A 17,848-nucleotide genomic window follows, 5' to 3' on the forward strand; every position below is an offset into this window, starting at 1 on the left:
TTATTGCAATATGTTGTCAGTATGCAGGAGCGGAGGGTATGTTTGTTTTGGTCTTGGAGCCTGTGAGCTATGCAGAGGTGCTATAAATGTAAAACTGGCTCCTCTTTGTCACTGCTTTAAGTGGACTACCGTTGCTTTTTTCATCTCAGTGTTTTTTATTTTTATTTTACTTTTACCTTTATTGACAGGACAAAGATAGATTTATAGAAAGAAGGGGTGAAAACAAAGGTCATTGTGTCTTTTTAAATTCGTTAAGCCCACAAAACCAACTAACCAGTTAACAGTGACTGCAGTTGAAGAATGAAAATAGAGCTTGTAGTGGCAGTGGCACACACTAACACATCCATCTACTGGCTCTAATCGCGTGTTTTGGTGTTAAATGTCCTAATTAATGTACAATGGCAAATTTAAATTCATCATCTGCTGCCTTTAGGAACTGGCAATGCCTTTGTGGCTCCTCTGGCTCATTTTTAGACAGACTACACACACAGACAGTGTGTTGACTGCAGTGGTCTACTGGCAGGGTAGTTAGTCTAATTAAGTGTGTCCGCTCTGGGTCACTGACTATAATGACGATGATAGCACTATTGAAAAAAAAAACTGTTTTTCTCTTTCCTCTAACTACTAATTTTTATCACTGTTCCTCATTCTCCCTCTTCTCCTCTAAATTTAAATCTTTTTGTTTCCCTCATTTCCTTTCTTTCTCTAGAGCCCAATTTAGCAGAAAATGTGTGTGGCAGAAAGCAACAGAAGCAGAGAGATGTTGTGTTAGTGTTTCTATGATCCTGGTATTTTGCATGTAAGATGAGAGAATAAGATGCCAACAATAAGATGGGAGAAAAAAAGAGAATGAAGGAGGAAAACATGTAAGAAAATAGTGAAAAAGGAAAAGAAAAGACAAATGTAATACTACACAGACACTGGCTTTGACTACATCTGGCACTGGGTTGGACCACATGTCTCTTATAATTATGTACATTATGGTATAGATAACATGCAGTGCTGGGAGAAGTCCATGGGAGTCCGTGCCGATGTAAATTTGTTTCTGGAGGATTTTAAGCACCGTATTCATGCTGGTTCTACCTCATCCCAAAGGGCCGCCACTGGGTTAAGATCTGTAGACTATACGGATGACTGAAGTGAATTCACTTTTATGTTTATTGTTAGGCACAGTGTGCTTTATGATATTGTACATTATTTCATTGGCAGTATAAAGCTAATAAATGGCTGGTAGCCTACACATGATCAGAAATCATTTTCTTTTCTATTTTTATTACATATTGATGACTAAAACTACATTTTATTCTGTTAATAGACAGCGTTTTCAATGGAGTGAACCACCTGCTGATCTTTACAGCTCCAACATGTTATTTCCACACATAAATACAGGCCCATCTGTTCGCTTTTCCCAGTCTTATGACCCATTTCATCAATGAGGCCTTTTGCCCTACTTTAGCTTACTGACCAAAGTGTCATATCCCAATATAGACATTTCATATGTAGATACATAGTACAGAAAACTCAAGTAGTTTATATAAAATGTCTGCATGGAAAGACCTGTTTCTTGTAACATTTGTATTTCGACTTTGTACCATTGGCATTGTGAACCTCGGGTCGAGTGTTTGCACCAACTCACAAAACCCACATTTCTTGTTCATGTTAGTTGGACCTGTGTCTTTACAGATGTCAGTTGGTGTCTGTGGGCAAAGTGTCTGTGGGTTTCTTGTGTTGGCAGGTGGCATTTGAGTCTGGTGTGTGCGACCAGTTTGCAGTATTATTTGCATTTTACATTTTTCAAGTCAAATTTTCTGCCCTGTATCAGACTTTTTTCATAGTTAAAACAAAGCTATGCTCTCTTGTGTGTGCTTGTGTATGTCTGTGCTGTGGAAGAATGCAAAGCAACACCCAAATTACAAAAGAAATGGGAGGCAGTCAATATATGCTACTAAGATTTGGGTATTATTCTAACACTAGTGTTTCTGAGAAATACCTATAACGTTATTTAATTGGAAAAAAGAAGGTGCTGTAAGTCGCCCCAGATCCTGAGATGCTGCGTATGTTCGTGCACTTGGGGTGAGTCAAATTGACATAAACCCAGTGAGAAGCTCTTCAATTCAGCCTGCATCAGCATCCCTCCTCCCCTCACACACATCCATCCATCCACACCATCTTGCTGTTATTGATGAAGCCACCTCTTTATATGGTAATGTCTTTCACACCTGAAAGGCATCAGGAGGGCATGATCGCTCGCACTCCCTCTCGCATGTACAGTATGTGCACATGCTATCACACTGACTGCACACTGAATATATTTTCTCTTACCTCTTGCCAAAATCCCACAAGTGCACGGGATCACGCGCTATTATTCACGTGAACTTCATAAATTTGCACCCTCTCTCTGCCTCTCACCAACACGCACACAGCTATAAGGAGGCCATTAACGCTGATGGAGGTATGTATGCGGCTCACATCTGTCACATGTCGCTGCCGTGGCAACACCAGCTGCCGTGGTTACCGGAGGCCTGCTTCTGTGGTGTTGTGGGATTTGGTTATTACAGGATAGCTAGCTACCTGTGTGCAGAAATGCATCCCTCTGAGGACAGACTGAGCAATAATAATCCACCATTTGCTGACGGATAAGTAGACTAATTACAGACAAACTAGTGGTTTTAGATGGTAACTGGGATTAGCTAAATTGGTCATATCCACATGCATATTACTGTAACTCCACTTGTGTTTGTGGGTGGAAAGGCAGCTGAAACAGTAGATAGATCAGTTCAGATGTACTACAAACTATCTTCTGATGGGGGTTATTTGATTATGTTCAGTCCAGGATCTTGTTTGGGTTAAAACATGATACATTTTTGCATATGTTTTAAATGATCTGGGTGCTTTGCATGGCATATCAGTTTGTCACTCTATTTAGAATAACAGTCACTGTGTGACTGTAGACAGTAAACTGTACAGTTACAATAACACCAGGAATGATTTGAATTACCCTCGTTTTGCAAATGAAGGCTGTGTGAGATGGCTGAAAGCACTGAACAGAAGGTAGTAAGTGGACCTAAAGTTGAGAGTATTTGGTCAAATCCATACACACTATTGTTTCAAAACACTCTCAAAAGAGTAAGGGTAAGCAAGAGGGAGAAAGACAGCCAAACTTCAGGCTTCTGGGTGATGACCTTTGGCTGCATTATCCAGAGCACTGTCTGCTTTTATGATGACATGCAGAAATAAATGTATATATTCAGAGACACAGAAAGCTTTACTTTTCTAATGTCACTGTCTACTCTCTCTACAAATGATCCCAGCTTTAGTGACGTGTATTAAAGTTAGAAATCCATGTACTGTGAAAACTGCTGACAGCTGTTTAATGCACAGCCACATCTAGACAGACACATCAATGGGTCTGCTAATATAAACACTTTAAGTGCAGTCAGAACTCGTTGCTTCATATAACGTGTCCGAAAAAACAGAAGTGCAGATGAAAGCAATCTCAATAAATCTCAAGTTGCCAGTAAGAGGTCCTCTGGGAGAGAATACAGTCAAAACATATCCTTTTTTGGCTTTATTTTTACATCTGAAGTGGAACTGTATATGTTTCACTTTAAACAGGGATGGCTTTTGACTTGCATCTGATCTGAAACAGAGACGTAACCGGTGACTACAACGCACACCCACCCACCCTTACACACTCTCACACACAGTGACCCACTTTCCTGAGCTGAACTGGACCAACCAAAAACAGTTCCAAAAACTTCTATCCATTTATGATTTCAATGTGAATATAAGGAATAAATAGACATACATATAGTCACACACAGATACACGTTACTCAGCAACAAAGTCATGAAGTGAGTACAGCTGTGGAGACACGTGTACTACAGGGTCAAGTGGTTATAAGTGTGTGTGCATTGCATTTTGTATGTGCATCTAAACCTGTAAACCTACTGCTGCTCCTTCTAAACCCCACTGCACGTACAGTTCAGCTTCATAATTTATCTGTCTGACATCAATAACTGTTACCAGACCCTGCAGGGCTCAGAAAACAGAGTGAAGAAGACACAGCACAGATCTAAGTGCATGGGAATCTTTTCTATCATTTTGGACTCATTGATATTTCCAGCACCTTAGCAGTGGAGTGGGTGGGTGGAGCAGGTTGCCATCCTGCAATAATCCATCTTTATCTCCCCTCGTTCCCTTCATCCCTTCAGTGCCATGTCTCTTCAGAGCCACTAGGGAGCAGACTACTCATCAATGACTCAATGAGTGAATGAATAATTGATGTACTTTCTCTAAGACACACATTGCAATGGACAGGAAATAAGCAGTGTTCAGTGTTCACACATCTAACAAACTGCAACACAAACAGGCTAAATGTCTTACAAGCACAAATGAACACACTGCCATACACACACACACTAAACAACAGACAGAACAGCAAAAATATTCAACAATGAGACTGGTGAAGGTCATCATTAGCATAGTCTTAAAAAATGTGTGCGTGTGTGTGTGAGTGTGAGTGTGTGTGAGTGAGTGGCTAGCCCCAGTCAAGCATGACCTATCATGTATTCACATTCAAAGACAAAGACGGGTTTACACGGTTCAAAGGTGCGTGTGTTGTGGAGCTATATTATATATTGGTGGTTGTGTGTTTTGATTTTATCTTTGTCTATGGGTCTGTCCAGTGGGAATAACACTGGGTCTCATGTGTATAGCACAGCAGTAAGGGACACACACACACACACACACACACACACACACACACACACACACACACACACACACACACACACACACACACACACACACACACACACACACACACACACACACACACCGCTGAACTGCTGCTCTAGCACATTTGGTGAAGCAGAGGCATTATTAGGTCACATTGCTTTTCTCCAAGGACACAAGTTCAGTTCTTCCTGATACAAAACACTTGCATGGGTCAGTTCACTCTTGTAATAGAAGTCAAAAACCAGCTAAGAAATCCTGAATAACTAAAATAACTGAGCAACACTGCCCCTGACGGTGTCACATATTTATTCCTCCAACTGTGAAACTACTATTGAGAATATCCAGTAATGCTACTTACACCAATTACAGTACTTTAATGTATGAGCCTGTGCGTATTCTACAATGTAATTAAGCTATCTACAACGGAGAAGCTTTGATCATCCTAAACTAAACCCAACTTCAGAAAAACATTTTAATTAGTGGTCTGCCCACCAACAGTCCTCATTAACCCCTGCTGCTCCTAACAACTTCCAACTGTCATGCTTCTTGTGTTAATAAGAACCCACTGTCTGCACCTCTGTCTCTCAACATTAAGCCTCTCTGTCCCACTGCAGTCCCGTATCTGACTCTCTCTCTTCTGCTGGCTGCACTTAATCAACCCCATGGTGCAAGTGCTTATTTGTTATCAATTAGCACAAAGCCTGATGTGTGGTCCCACTGTACTCACACAATAATTCAGTCAACTGCAGCAGAATAACATTGAAAAAATGTCAAGGGCCCTGCTTTCAATAAGTTTTTTATGCTTTCAACAAACACTTTTATGAACTATTAACTGTACAAATAACAAAAAGAAATATTACACACATTCTTGATAAATTCATACCCCACATGATTTGATCCTCTGTCATAAATTCATCTGCAACACTTGGGGCTTTACGATTTGCCTATTGAGAATCACTGTACTAATGGAATTAAAATTGATTATATGGACTTCCTACAGAAAAAAAGAGAAATCCCCTGTCAAAGAAAATTAGAAAAATGCAGCAATCCATATGTATTAATACCTTCTCTAAGAGTTCATTGTCTTTCAGTAATCCATCATGTTATTTCCTTCAATAGGAGCAATAGAAGAAAGTCAGTCATTGATTCTAGTGATACGATCAATGAGGTAAAATGGGAAGCACCATGGAAAAAGTCAACATACTTTCATTTGTGGTTATCATTATGTTTTCGGCACGTTGTCAGTAATTGATTAAGAGCTTCAGATACAATAATTATACTAGATCCCAAAGGCTGCATGGTTTCTGCTCTTTCAACAGCTGGCCAAATGAAGGTTGGGCGAATTACAGCATCCTTAAGATTTACAAGAACAATAACTCTGACAACACGGCATCTCAGTAAGCAAGGGGATGATTAGGGGCCCAGTCATTCATGAGCAACCATGTTCATAAGTGTTATTGTCCAAATGCCACAGTTCATGATGGAATAAGTTATTTTTAGAGCCTATGCTACTGAGTATAACCAACTCACAGCTGGGTAACAGAGCAGGGAGAAAAGCAAATGCTAGATGATATGACATGCACACGTTCATACACACTAGAAGATAGATGGACAAGCAAAACAATCTTGTTTTTTACCTTGCTGGAGTAAGGTCCAGGGATGAGCAGTTTCAACGCTTGTCTTTTCAGCTCTGCCAGCCTTGCATTACAGTTCTCACACCAAATCCCTCTTTCACTGCCAGGGGAACTTCCACTGCCTGAGGCTGGTGATCCAGTACCAAAACCTGGGGAGCCACCTAGAGAGCCGGGCGATCCTGTCCCAATTCCTGGAGAGATGGTCCCTGGTGATCCAGAGAAAGACCCTGGTGAAGAGATTCCTGAGCCTGGGGACGGGGTGCCTGTGGAGCTTGGCATGGAACCGGCTCCCTCCGGGGTCGGGCGTGTGTTGGACCGGTTGGTTTCCTCATAGGCCTTTCGGTACCACGTGTCAGGGAAAAAGGAGGCTGATTTGGTCGGTGAGGTGTCAGGCATCTGTGGATTTTTATTTTTAAAAAGGAAATCATTAACAATGGCTGCATTCCCAATGGGATTGCAATTCCAGTGCAGGGCTATTGTGCATAATGGTTGGTGGTATGGTTTCCTGGGACAGAAACATCAAACAGTGCCAATACTAATGTTATCATTCCTTTTATGGGTTTTTCTGAGGGCAAGTTAAAAGTTTGTCACAAAAAAAGCTATTTGAGTCCTCAAAACAGGTTACATTGGAATAAGAATAAAATCATGAGAGGTTGTGGCATATTCATTTGCATGATACAAGACCTGTCTCATGAATATTAACAGTTTAGCAATTTGCATTTTGCCTCTAAAGCAAAATAAAGATGCTTTTGCTATATCCACCCTAGCCCCGTTCAGTGGGCAACAAATCATTCATGATAAACATAAATTAAACTAAACCTGAACTCCAACTGTGAAAATATGAACATGGCTCACAGCTTACATGTCCATGCTTAGTTTACATGCCAAAAATTGATAAATGATTAATACAAATTGATGAGAATGTAATGAAAACTTTGAGCTGTATGTGTTGTACATAAAATCAGTAATCTGTAGCCAGTGGGTAGACAATGAGTCTAAACCACCGTTGGGTTATTAGATCAAATGGCCATTCAGTTAAAAACCCACAAACAGGAAGCAATGTCAAACATTCACAGTGTTGGTGCTAGAGCCCCAAGCCGAGACAGTCAACATATTGGATGCTTTAGGATCAAGGCAGATTCTGTGTGTAGACCTGTGTTATTTTTCCCTACGCAGGCAGCCACATGGGAACATCAAATGAGCCGCAAGGAGTTGAAAATTAGATATTTTGCGGCTGGGTAAATCCAGTCAGAGAAGAGAGACCCATTGATGTGGTGGTAGCTTGAAAGGTTGGGCACTTTAGCTACTGTACTCCCTCACATGTCTATAATAAGGCAAAAATTGGCAGGGTGATAGGTGGGAATGCTCAGCCATCACCCCGGCAAGAGGCTGGTATAATGTGAGTCAACCCTGTGTAATAGATTAACACTCATAAGGAGTGACACAGGTGTGAGTATGGCTGCTTGGTTCCCACTTAGTGGTAATTAAGAGATGTGGGAGATCTATCAGTGAAGATGCACACCACTGTTGTGACACCAAGAGCAGCAATGTGCAAAATGTGATCTTCACAAAGCAATCAATCAACAGCAGGAGCACAGAGCCTAATGAGAGCTGTCACCTTCATATTTATGTCAGCCTGAGGAGGAAAAGCAAACTACAGTTTCTTATTATAATGGGTGGATGTGAGCTGAAGTGCATACAGCACTGAATGGATGATAAGTTCTTATGTTTACCAGGATTATAGCCTAGGTAACAGAGGTGTGTCCACCCTTCAGCTACTGGAATGAATAACCTACCCCATATTTTCTGCTCCGGCTGCTCACAGACCTCTCCTTGGTCCCCGACAGTGAAGTCATGTTGGAGGTGAGAGATGAGGAGGGGGGAGCAGGAGAGGAGAGGAGAAAGAACCTCTGCTGCTGCTGCGTCACATTCAAAAAAGAGACCACCAGATCGATTTCAATTAACCACACACCCCTGCAGTTTGCTCTTCTCAATCTGGACACAACCTCACGCCGCCTCCAAGTGCATGTGGAAACTGGTTATATCCCCCATTCCGTCTAGCCAAAAAACAAAAACAAATAGACAATAATAAAAATTAAAAAAAATCCTGAATGGATATGTTTTCTTCTTGTTGCTTTTAAATCGACCACTCGAAGCACTTGCAAAACCCGGGCTGAGGACTCACACAGGTCGTGCGTGAAAGCAGACCGCTCCCTGTCAGCAGAGTCTGCTCTGCTCTGAATGGGGGTCTCTGCTCAACAGCGCTCCGGGCTGGCATCGCGCTCAGCCCTGCCTCCCTCCATCAGCTCTGCGTCTGCCCAGGTGAAACAAAACTAAACAAATACAAGAAAAAGAGAAGGGGGGAAAAAAGAGGAGAAATCCGGAGCGCGACTCAGGTAGGTCTCACTGGCAGACTCGCGACTCGTCAGGTCGGATCAGATGTGGGGTATAGGTGGTGCAGGAGTCGGTCCCTCGCTGTTTACAGTTGAAGTGTTACTACTATCCGTACCCTCCTGTTGACTTCTCGAGGCTCCGCACTCTGCTGAAGCCAGCAGTGGACTGAGACAGGAGAGAGGCGCACATCTGGATGAGGGCGGGGCCTCCCTATACCCCTCATCATCGACCACAGGCCAATACACATCCAGAGGTTTCAGCTGAGTGGCAGGTGAAGTGCTGCCTGTTCGAGGTGAGAAAACTCAACTCCAATATGGAGATTGGTTGATTTTGGTTGATTTTGTTAAACCCCAATGCAAATGACTTCCAAATGCAAATAGATTAACTAGCCAACGTTTCGACCAACAAAAACAAATAACACATTTTCTATGTAATTTTGCCCCTGACAATATGGAGAAGTCTTTAAATAGCCTTTAGACCTCCGTGTAAAAGATTTGCAGAAAATGTGGGTTCATTAATAGTCAATTGTATTGATGAAGAGAGAAAAGGCTCACTTAACTAGGACATTTTAGAGACTTAATTTTTGGTATCCAATGTGGCTGCAGTCCTGGCTATAGCTCTGGCTCTACGTCTTCCAATGAAATGAGATGCTGATAATAAGCAGGTTTCAACCTTTGTCAGTCAAAATCTCAGTTTAAAGGTTCATCTTACCAGTTATTCATTTGCATAGGCTAAAGTCTGTAGAATTATCAATAAAAGGTTACAGATCCAAACCTACAACAAAATCTTTTTTTATTCTTCTTCTTTTTCCTGTGTTAACTTCTAAACTTCTCATGTAATGGAAGGGGCACGGACACCTGCGTAAATGTTTTTGGAAGCACTTGTAGGCATCTATGTAAGCGGTAACACAGTGCCCTCTGCTGTGGTCTTAAAGTTATTGCTGCAGACCCACTGAGGCCGAGCATGACCACACTGCTTAATTTCACATGGCGCCATTTTTCACTCGAATGTTGATTTGTGAAACTATCATATCTTTTGTGAAACTGAGTTTCTCTTACGCAAACTCCATGACAGGAAGTCGGGAGACGCAGCACAATATTGGGAAGCTGTTTGCATATTTGTATAAGCTGTTTACATACCTATTTGGTAAAGCCACGACCCCTGCCCTGCCCCTGCCCCATGACTCCTGTAGCTAGTAGCTACAGTGGCATGCAAAAGTTTGGGTGCCCGGCCTGGTCAAAATTTCTGTTAATGTGAAAAGTAAAGCAAGTGAAAGATGAAATGATCTCAAAAAGGTAAGTTACAGATGACACATTCCCTTTACATTTTAAACAATAGGTTCTTCACCTTTTACATTTTCAAAATCACAGAAAACAAGGAAAGGGGCAAAGGTTTGGGTTCCCTAGTTAGTAACACGCCCCCTTTGTAAACCATAACAGCGTGTAGGAACTAAATAGTAAATAAATTGTCTGATACCTCAAAGTTATCTCAGAGCTCAAGTCTCCTGGGTGTACCATTCTTTTGCAAGGTGCTGCTTTCCGTTTTTCACTTCAACATGGTAAAACAAAAATAATACACCGATATTGCTTAAAACTATTGCAAAAGAGGGTTTCATGTTTAACTGTAGATGCCTTTTGGAGATCATTAAAATTTTGCATACCACTGTTATTTGATTTTAAATCCGCGCACTCCGGGGCAGCAGGGGACGCTACACGTGTTCAATACTGGTGTAAAAATCCTGACTACTACCAACAACGAAGTAATAGTTGTAGTGGTGGGATTGTTCACATTCGTTGTGTGTGTGTACAACTTACGCCTTTGGCCATACCGAATAATTAAACACTTCATGGCAATGTGGAAGTGTCTTCAGTCCGCGAGAAAAAACTGGCGTTGAGAAGAGAATCTTTGCAGATCGCGTGGTCTGAATTGACCGGAAATTGGGAGCTAATTGTCCGAAGTGTGTAGCCTGTCTGACTTACAGGTTTTCCTTGAGGTGAGTGGCTAGCTTCATAGCTTCACTGACTGTTGCTTTCTGTCCAGCGTGAAGCCACTAAATCGTGTGTTGTTGTTCCTTCTTCCTTATTTCGTTTTCCACGTAGCGTGTAATGTATTAAACGTCTGGTCGGTTTGTGTGCGACCGTTGAGGCTTTCACGTGTTAACTGACATTAGAACTTGGAATGTTGTCGTCTTGGAATTCTGACGACGAACGCCTCCGTGGGTACGTTTGTCTTATTTGGTCGTTTACTAACACGCTAACAAAATATAAATGTGACAGTGACAATGTGTCAGGGTGCAGCTTTTTTTGTTATTGTTGTTGGTAGCGTCAAGGGACAAACACTGTCACTGTGTTGCGTTAGCTTACAGCTCGTGTTGTTGTGACGTTTTCATCTGCATCGCAGTAGCTAACTTAACTTACAGATATTATTAGCTTGGCATCTGCAGCACGTTGCCTTAGGGTATCCTACTAAATGCTTGGTCTTCTGTGAAAACCTGTGCTGAAGTAAGTGCTTCCTGCAGTGAAGTAGTGAGGGAGCTGCTGTTGTAAGCGTTATGTCATCTGTGATACAGGCATATATGGTGTAAACAACGCCAAACAACATAACAAAACTGGGCTGTTTTACTCCGTGATGTACGTTTCGATCCGGTTACCGTGGTGACAGGCTTTACCGTGGGTGAACATAATTGAATGTGGTGTGAATGTGGCGTTCATTACAATGTGAGTTGTTTTGTTTGTTTTTATTTTAACGCCCTTTATTTTCACTATGTAAATGGAAATCTTATGTACAAAGGGTAGGCACAATAAGGTATTGCTTCAGCCTACACCTTTTGGTTGCATGTATTACTGACCAATCTATGCATTTTGTCAGTCTCTTCTTTTTTAATCGACCAAATGAATGAATAAATAAACTAAACTAAACACGTGTCTTGGTAAAGCGAAGGTCCAAATGTTGAGGAGCGTTTCCTAACCAGACCCTCTGTGTCTTTAATGTCACACAGCTGTCATTCCTCTCACCTGTCTCATTCCTGGCTGCAGCGCTGGAGACTCACCTGTCAGGTTGGAGGAAATCTGCTCTGATCCTGCTACTTTCTCTGGACGTCTTACCCAATGAACTCAAGCGAACTCTTTCCTGCAAGAGGAATACACCCACAATGAAAGGTAAACATACGTGCAATATTGTCATTCACTTTGTTAAACCAGTGTCCTCCAAAGAAATGACTGTGAACGATCTTCCAGGTGGACCTCGGAAAACAAGAAAAAGGGAACCTAAGAAGACACCAACAAAGGCAGTCGCCTCAGAAACTGTTTCATCTCCAGTCACAGAGGAGTCAAATCTTGTGCCAGGCTGCGATATTGTCCCAGGCAGCGATAGTGCCACAGCCAGCCAGTCTTCAGCATGTTTCTTACCAAGTACTCCAAAAAGAGGCAGGAGACGAGCAGCACAGCCACCAGGACTTTGCTGCACCTCCACACCTGTACACAGCCCCTCCACTAGTAACCCGCAGTTGTCCCCTCCTGGAGCAAAACAAGCAGAGCTGGAATACACTGAAATAATCACTCGGTTAAAGGTGATCATATCGTTTCTGAATCGATAATATTATCCCAGCATTTTAGAGCCTGCAGACTTTTTTATCATGTCATATTGTTTGACTCCTTTAATGTGTGTTCTGTTGTAGACATCAGATTCGCCATGCTGCAAAGCCAAATCTCAAAGCAAGTGCAAGAAGGGTAACACTTCCCAGCCAAGGCAAGTCAGAAAAAGGCGGACGAAGGAGCAAACGCAGACCTGCAGTAAAGCCAACGGGCCACAAGCCAAGTGCCAGCCCAGCAAGAAGCGTAAGGCTGAGACAAGGGATTTACAGAAGGACGCCACCTCTCTGCCATCCACACGCCCCAGACCAAGATTTGAGCTGGAGAAGCCTGATGTAGAAGAAAAAGGTATTGTCTGCTCAGGGTCAACGTGATGCTTTAAGAAATCTGCTGACCACACATTTACTCACATTTATAAATCAATCATCATTCAAATGTGTATCCTCTAATTCCAGGATGTTCCTTTATACCCCCCCAAAAAGATGACACGATGTTGTCTTCAGATCTATCAATAGAGCTGAGTCAAGATATGGAACAGCTGCCATCATTATCTCTCCAGGAAGATGAGGAAAGTGAAGAAGAGGAGCTACCAAGCTTCTTGAAGCAAATGGACAAAAGTGAGAATCTACAGTGACTGAATGCAAATGCCCTCTATGAGCACTAGATATGTAGTGGATTATCTGTGCATATTGTCTGTCGTAACTGGATTGTTTGCATCCTTGTCTTTCAGAGTCCCTGTCCATTACAGAAGGAGCGTTTGTGTGGTGCAAATTTAGAAATTATCCATTTTGGCCTGCATTGGTGAGTACAAAAACGTGTGTGTATCATTGATTCATAATAAGCGTGAAGGAACAATGCATAATTTCTTACCAATATTTCTCCCACGTCAAGAAAGTCCCCAATATCTCACATTAGAAAGAAGCTTGAACTAGTGTATTTCAATTTTTTCAATCTGCAGGTAAAAAGTGTGAACCGCAAACAGAAAAAAGCCAGCATCCTCTTTATTGATGACCCAAAGATGCAGAAAAAGAAAGGGTAAGAAATGATGAATGTGTTCTCTCCCACTGCATCCCATGCAGCTTGATAGCATAGTAAATTCCTTCATGATCTGATGTGATATTATTAAATCTGACTGCACACACCAGGATGTAAATGAGCAAATTGCTGGCAGACTTTTACATCTCCTGGAACCGAGTTTCTTACTGTACGTTTTTATTCTTGAAGGTTTTCTGTTGCACGGAAAACCCTGAAGCCTTTCGACTGTGCAGAAGCTGATGAGCTTGTGGTAAGAAATGCTCACCAGTTACACACTTAATTTTCTGAAAGCAGTATCATAGCAGACTAATTCTGTCTCATGTTGGTTTTGTCAGTGTAATGCCAAAGAAAAGTACGATGCTGCTATTGCGTGGTCCTTGGATCTCATAGAAGACTACAGAATACGTATTGGTATGTATTACCCATTTGATACTTGTACAGGAACAGATAGATGGAGGACACTGATATTTACATCTATTTCATATAAACCCTGTTGTTCAGATTGTACTGACCATGTTGTTGTCTTTCTTAGCATTAGGGTCATTTTCCGGCTCCTTCATCGACTACTTTGCTCACGCCATGAGTAAGTTTCATTGTACGACATCATTAATATGACAGCACAGAATATGAGGCTGCTGGAGTTCACCTGCAGCCCCACCTCATCCTGACGACGCTCTTCACCGCTGGCTTTTAATTATTCCAGGTTATCCAGTGAGGCGGAAGTACCCACAGGAAGCCTCTGAGAGACTAACCATCACCAGTGATTCAGTGTTGGAGGAGCTGGGTGATGATCATAAGGAGGACAGCTTCAGTGAACAGCAGGGAGAGGTCAGCAGGAGTTCAAAGAGGCTGCTGCCAGACCGAACTCATGCCGCCCACAACCGCGCTAATGAAAAACTCGTACATTTCATCGTCAAGCAGCGCATGGTGGAAGGACGCCTTCTGGTATGTTTTCATCAAGCCTCATGTTTTGCTGTGTTACTATCGTAATTCTTGAAATACATGATATACATAATATTTTCCTTCCCAGTGGCCATGCTTTCACATTTGCATACCACAGTATACTTTGCTCTCTGTGGATACGTAGTTTTACCACTCGATGTTTTACATGGAGGAATAAACCACCTGAATCCATTCAAGATGAACCAGTTCTACATGTAAAACTGTCCCATTGATTTAAATGAATCCGTACTTTCTTTCATGCCCTGCCAATGTTTTACATGTAATAGGAAACACTATTTTATCTGTGTATCTCAAGTTACGTGTATGTATTACCTTTCAGCTTTTTAGCAAGTAACTGTAACATTACAAGACCAGTTTGTAATTAACATTGACCACAGGTCTTTTTCATTCTTGGCTATATAGTAGCAAACATTAATGGGGAACAAAAATCATATCCCCAAAAGCAAGAATAAAATGAATTTTATTCTTTCTACATCTCTACATTTTGAATGTAGATCTCTATTGGCTGATTTCAAGAAGTGGCCGGTGGATTTTTTGTAAAACTGTTTCTGCAGAGTGCTCAGTTTGTATCCTGGTTTAACAACCCAAATCACCAAAGAAACAGTCTAAAACCATGCTAACAAAGTTATTGAAAAGTACAGGTTAGGAGTATTGTGGATAAATTCTGAACTCTGTAACTGCACTATATTAAGGTAAGTGTAGATCTCAATTTGCTCACAAATGTAGGGCAAATTGCAAATTGTTGTTCACTCCCAATCCCAAAGAGCTCAACCAGTTTTGCAAAGACAAATGTGTGCACCCAGGGACACAAAGCTCGGGAAACAGGAATGCAAGAGCAGTAAACCTGTTTTACAATTCTACTCTTTTTTTTTTATTTGACATTTGTAGTCTCTGTTAATGAAGTATAGGAGAAACTAATGAGATCCACAATGTTTTTTGTATTTACCATAAAGGGATCAACTATAAAAGAAAAAAACTAAGTGTGGTTGATCTTTTTAATAGGCAGCTAAGCACAGAGTATGTTGGAATAAAAAGAGCATGAAAATACATATCCACACTTATTATATCACTGTCCTCACAGGCTGTGATTCGTGGGCAGGAGCAGTCCAGATGGCTGCGCTCCTTTCTGAGGGCCAAACGGAGACAGGTGGTGAACATATACCTGGAAGATGACCAGCAGTTGGACCAGGTCTACTGGTACTTAAACGAACTCTATGGATCAGCCGCATCCACAGCTCCGTGCCTGGATAAGGTGAAATCGATAGAGCGTGTGCCCTTTGTCCTGGATGTCCTTCTTCCTGAGGTAAGCTTGAGGTTTCCTCTTGGTCAGCAACAGCCAAGGTCAAAGACATTATGTTTTCAAGTTGTCCATTTTATACATTAGGATACATTGACATTTAATCAATACATTGATCAAAATATGGTTCTGATTTGAGTGTGTGTCAGGCCTATGTTGTTGCAGTGTGTTTATATGTGGTAACGAGCAAGAAGCAGCCCAGTATGTTGTAATACTTGTTGGTGATATTGTTTTTTGTAATTGACCATTGTTCCATATCTGGCAAACTTCAAACTCTTTATGTCTGTGCACAGTTTTTTTTTTCTTTTCTTTTTTGATGATGTCATAAACAGCGTACCCCCACTAAAAAAATCCCCACTACACTTTTGCTGGTATTCAAGGGTGAACAGTCAGTGAGTTGATGTCACTGTGACCCTTAAAATACACATTTTTGGCCATAGCTGGTGTAAGTTATGAATTAATATAGTAATTATGGCAACATAATTACACAAATACAAATATCTAATAAGTTAAAATTATGAAATGCTGACATTTTCTATCCGAATTGTCAAAAAGGGCAATTTGACTGCGATGTCATAACATTATGCAGAAACACTCACACATACTCACATTATTCAGTGCTGCAATTCGGGAAAGGGAGATTGTGATCATATTTCCTGCAACTTGGCTGAGGCATAGAGGCAAACATAAGGCACCAATTCTAGTTGTTGTGTATTATTGTAGCTTATGGTGTATAATGTCTCTCTGTCCAGGCCATCATCTATGCCATAGCTGGGGTGGACCAGCTCTCACTAAAAAAGGCAGAGGAAAAGTACCTAAAAGGACGGTGTATAAGTAACAGGTAAGAGTTCAATGAACTAAACCATTGAAAGGACAATTTTAACACCAAATACAGTATATGTTGAGTGATTTGTTTTCTCTTTTGTTCTTTTCAGAGAAAGACAGGAGTTTGACTTGATGATCGAGCGGGAGATAAGGAAAAAGTCACAACACCAGAACTCTCCACATGCTATATTCTCTGACCCCATCACTTAGAGCACAGACTGTTGTAAAAACTTTTTTATTGCGTTTGTTATGTTTTTTTGTTCGTTTTTTTACCAAATCAATATATTTGTGCCTCGAAATCTATAATTTACACTAGAGGGTATCTGCTCTGTAACACTGTACCTGTGAGTACTGAGTTTTAGATCAAACAAGCTGTTCAAAATTAGAATCAAGAAATTATGGCTTCAGATGTTATCAACAGTTATCATGCTTTAGCTTAAATATTCTTTCATAAAAAAGGATTGTCAAGTGCCATTTAAAAAACAAAAAGATGTGTCAGTACAAATCATCGTTATCCCAACATTAGGTGATGCATGGGTTCAGCAGCACAGTCACCAGGGAGTACACCCTAAGATTTATTTTAAAATCGTTTTGTACCTTTTCAAATGAGGGATTTTATGTATGCTTAATCAGTTTGTTGGAAGTTTTCCCGTGAGTTTGTATGTGCCTAATCTCATTAAAAAGGGTTTTCTTTTTCAGGAAATGAGTCCTGCAACAATTCTAATACAACAGGCATCCTTTTTGAACTATGACACTTTCAGCTGTTCTCAACAGAAACATGCAAAGCTGGACTAAACTCAGCAGATACATCACCTCACTGCTGACACGGACATTGTCAACAACAAAAGGATCAGTGGGGGGGGGTTCACACTTGGAGGTTAGACATTTAAAAACATAAATGATTTGGCTTCAAACTGTGAGCTTTTGGCTTTCTTTTGATCGAACAGCTGCAGAGAGGCAAGTCCTATGAGCTGACTGAGGTCTTCGGAGCTTAAAGCTGGGGTAGGCAGGATTTGTTTTGAAAACAAGCCTACAGCTCCCAATATCTTTGACCAATCAAATCTGTTCTGGTCTGGTGGTTCCTGATTGGTTGAAGGGCCGGCCCTATTCTGTCCTAACAAATCGGGAGGACAGAGTAGGGCCGGCCCCTCAAGCAGTCAGGAATCCCCAAACCAAAAGAGTCTTGATTGTTCAAAGATACTGGGAGCTGTAAGCTTTTCATTTTCAGGGTGCTGCATACAGAGACTTACGCCCAGTTCCAACCCGACCCCTCACGGACTCATTGACTTAGAGGTGCGTTCATGGTAAGTCCGTGAGTGTGTGAGGGTTTTTCCAATTTCATATCATCAAGTCAGTGAGTCAGTGAGTGA

The 17,848-nt window shown here is 41.4% G+C and overlaps 2 protein-coding genes across 6 annotated transcripts in view; one reads left to right on the forward strand and one right to left on the reverse strand.

Annotated features, from left to right (window-relative positions):
- Positions 1-8,276, reverse strand: part of kif26ba (kinesin family member 26Ba) — a gene marked incomplete at its 3' end in the record, with an annotated part of 72,808 nt that extends 64,532 nt beyond the window's left edge. The window contains exons 1-2 of the mRNA XM_083969317.1: positions 8,171-8,276; positions 6,378-6,770 (exon numbers count right to left, since the gene is read on the reverse strand). Of these exons, the coding sequence (XP_083825443.1) occupies positions 6,378-6,770; positions 8,171-8,230 (453 nt within the window). The 5' untranslated portion in view covers positions 8,231-8,276. The remainder of the gene's footprint in view (positions 1-6,377; positions 6,771-8,170) is intronic.
- A 1,668-nt stretch (positions 8,277-9,944) lies between these two features.
- Positions 9,945-17,333, forward strand: LOC311002159 (PWWP domain-containing DNA repair factor 3B-like). Of its 5 annotated transcripts, none has more exons than XM_083993414.1 (14): positions 9,945-10,063; positions 11,767-11,926; positions 12,005-12,336; positions 12,445-12,706; positions 12,814-12,975; positions 13,089-13,159; positions 13,317-13,393; positions 13,583-13,643; positions 13,729-13,804; positions 13,926-13,976; positions 14,097-14,338; positions 15,438-15,659; positions 16,406-16,494; positions 16,589-17,333. In XM_083993414.1, exons 2-14 carry the CDS (start codon positions 11,920-11,922, stop codon positions 16,686-16,688), a joined length of 1,752 nt encoding a protein of 583 aa, XP_083849540.1. In that variant the 5' UTR covers positions 9,945-10,063; positions 11,767-11,919; the 3' UTR covers positions 16,689-17,333. The 5 variants fall into 5 exon arrangements, with proteins under 5 accessions (XP_083849540.1, XP_083849539.1, XP_083849538.1 ...); XM_083993413.1 differs by lacking the exon at positions 9,945-10,063 and adding an exon at positions 10,546-10,761 and having other exon boundaries at positions 11,804-11,926; XM_083993412.1 differs by lacking the exon at positions 9,945-10,063 and adding an exon at positions 10,550-10,761.
- Positions 17,334-17,848: the final 515 nt, after the last annotated feature.

The sequence above is a fragment of the Trachurus trachurus genome, assembly GCF_905171665.1.
Source record: "Trachurus trachurus genome assembly, chromosome: 3".
Lineage (NCBI taxonomy): Eukaryota > Metazoa > Chordata > Actinopteri > Carangiformes > Carangidae > Trachurus > Trachurus trachurus.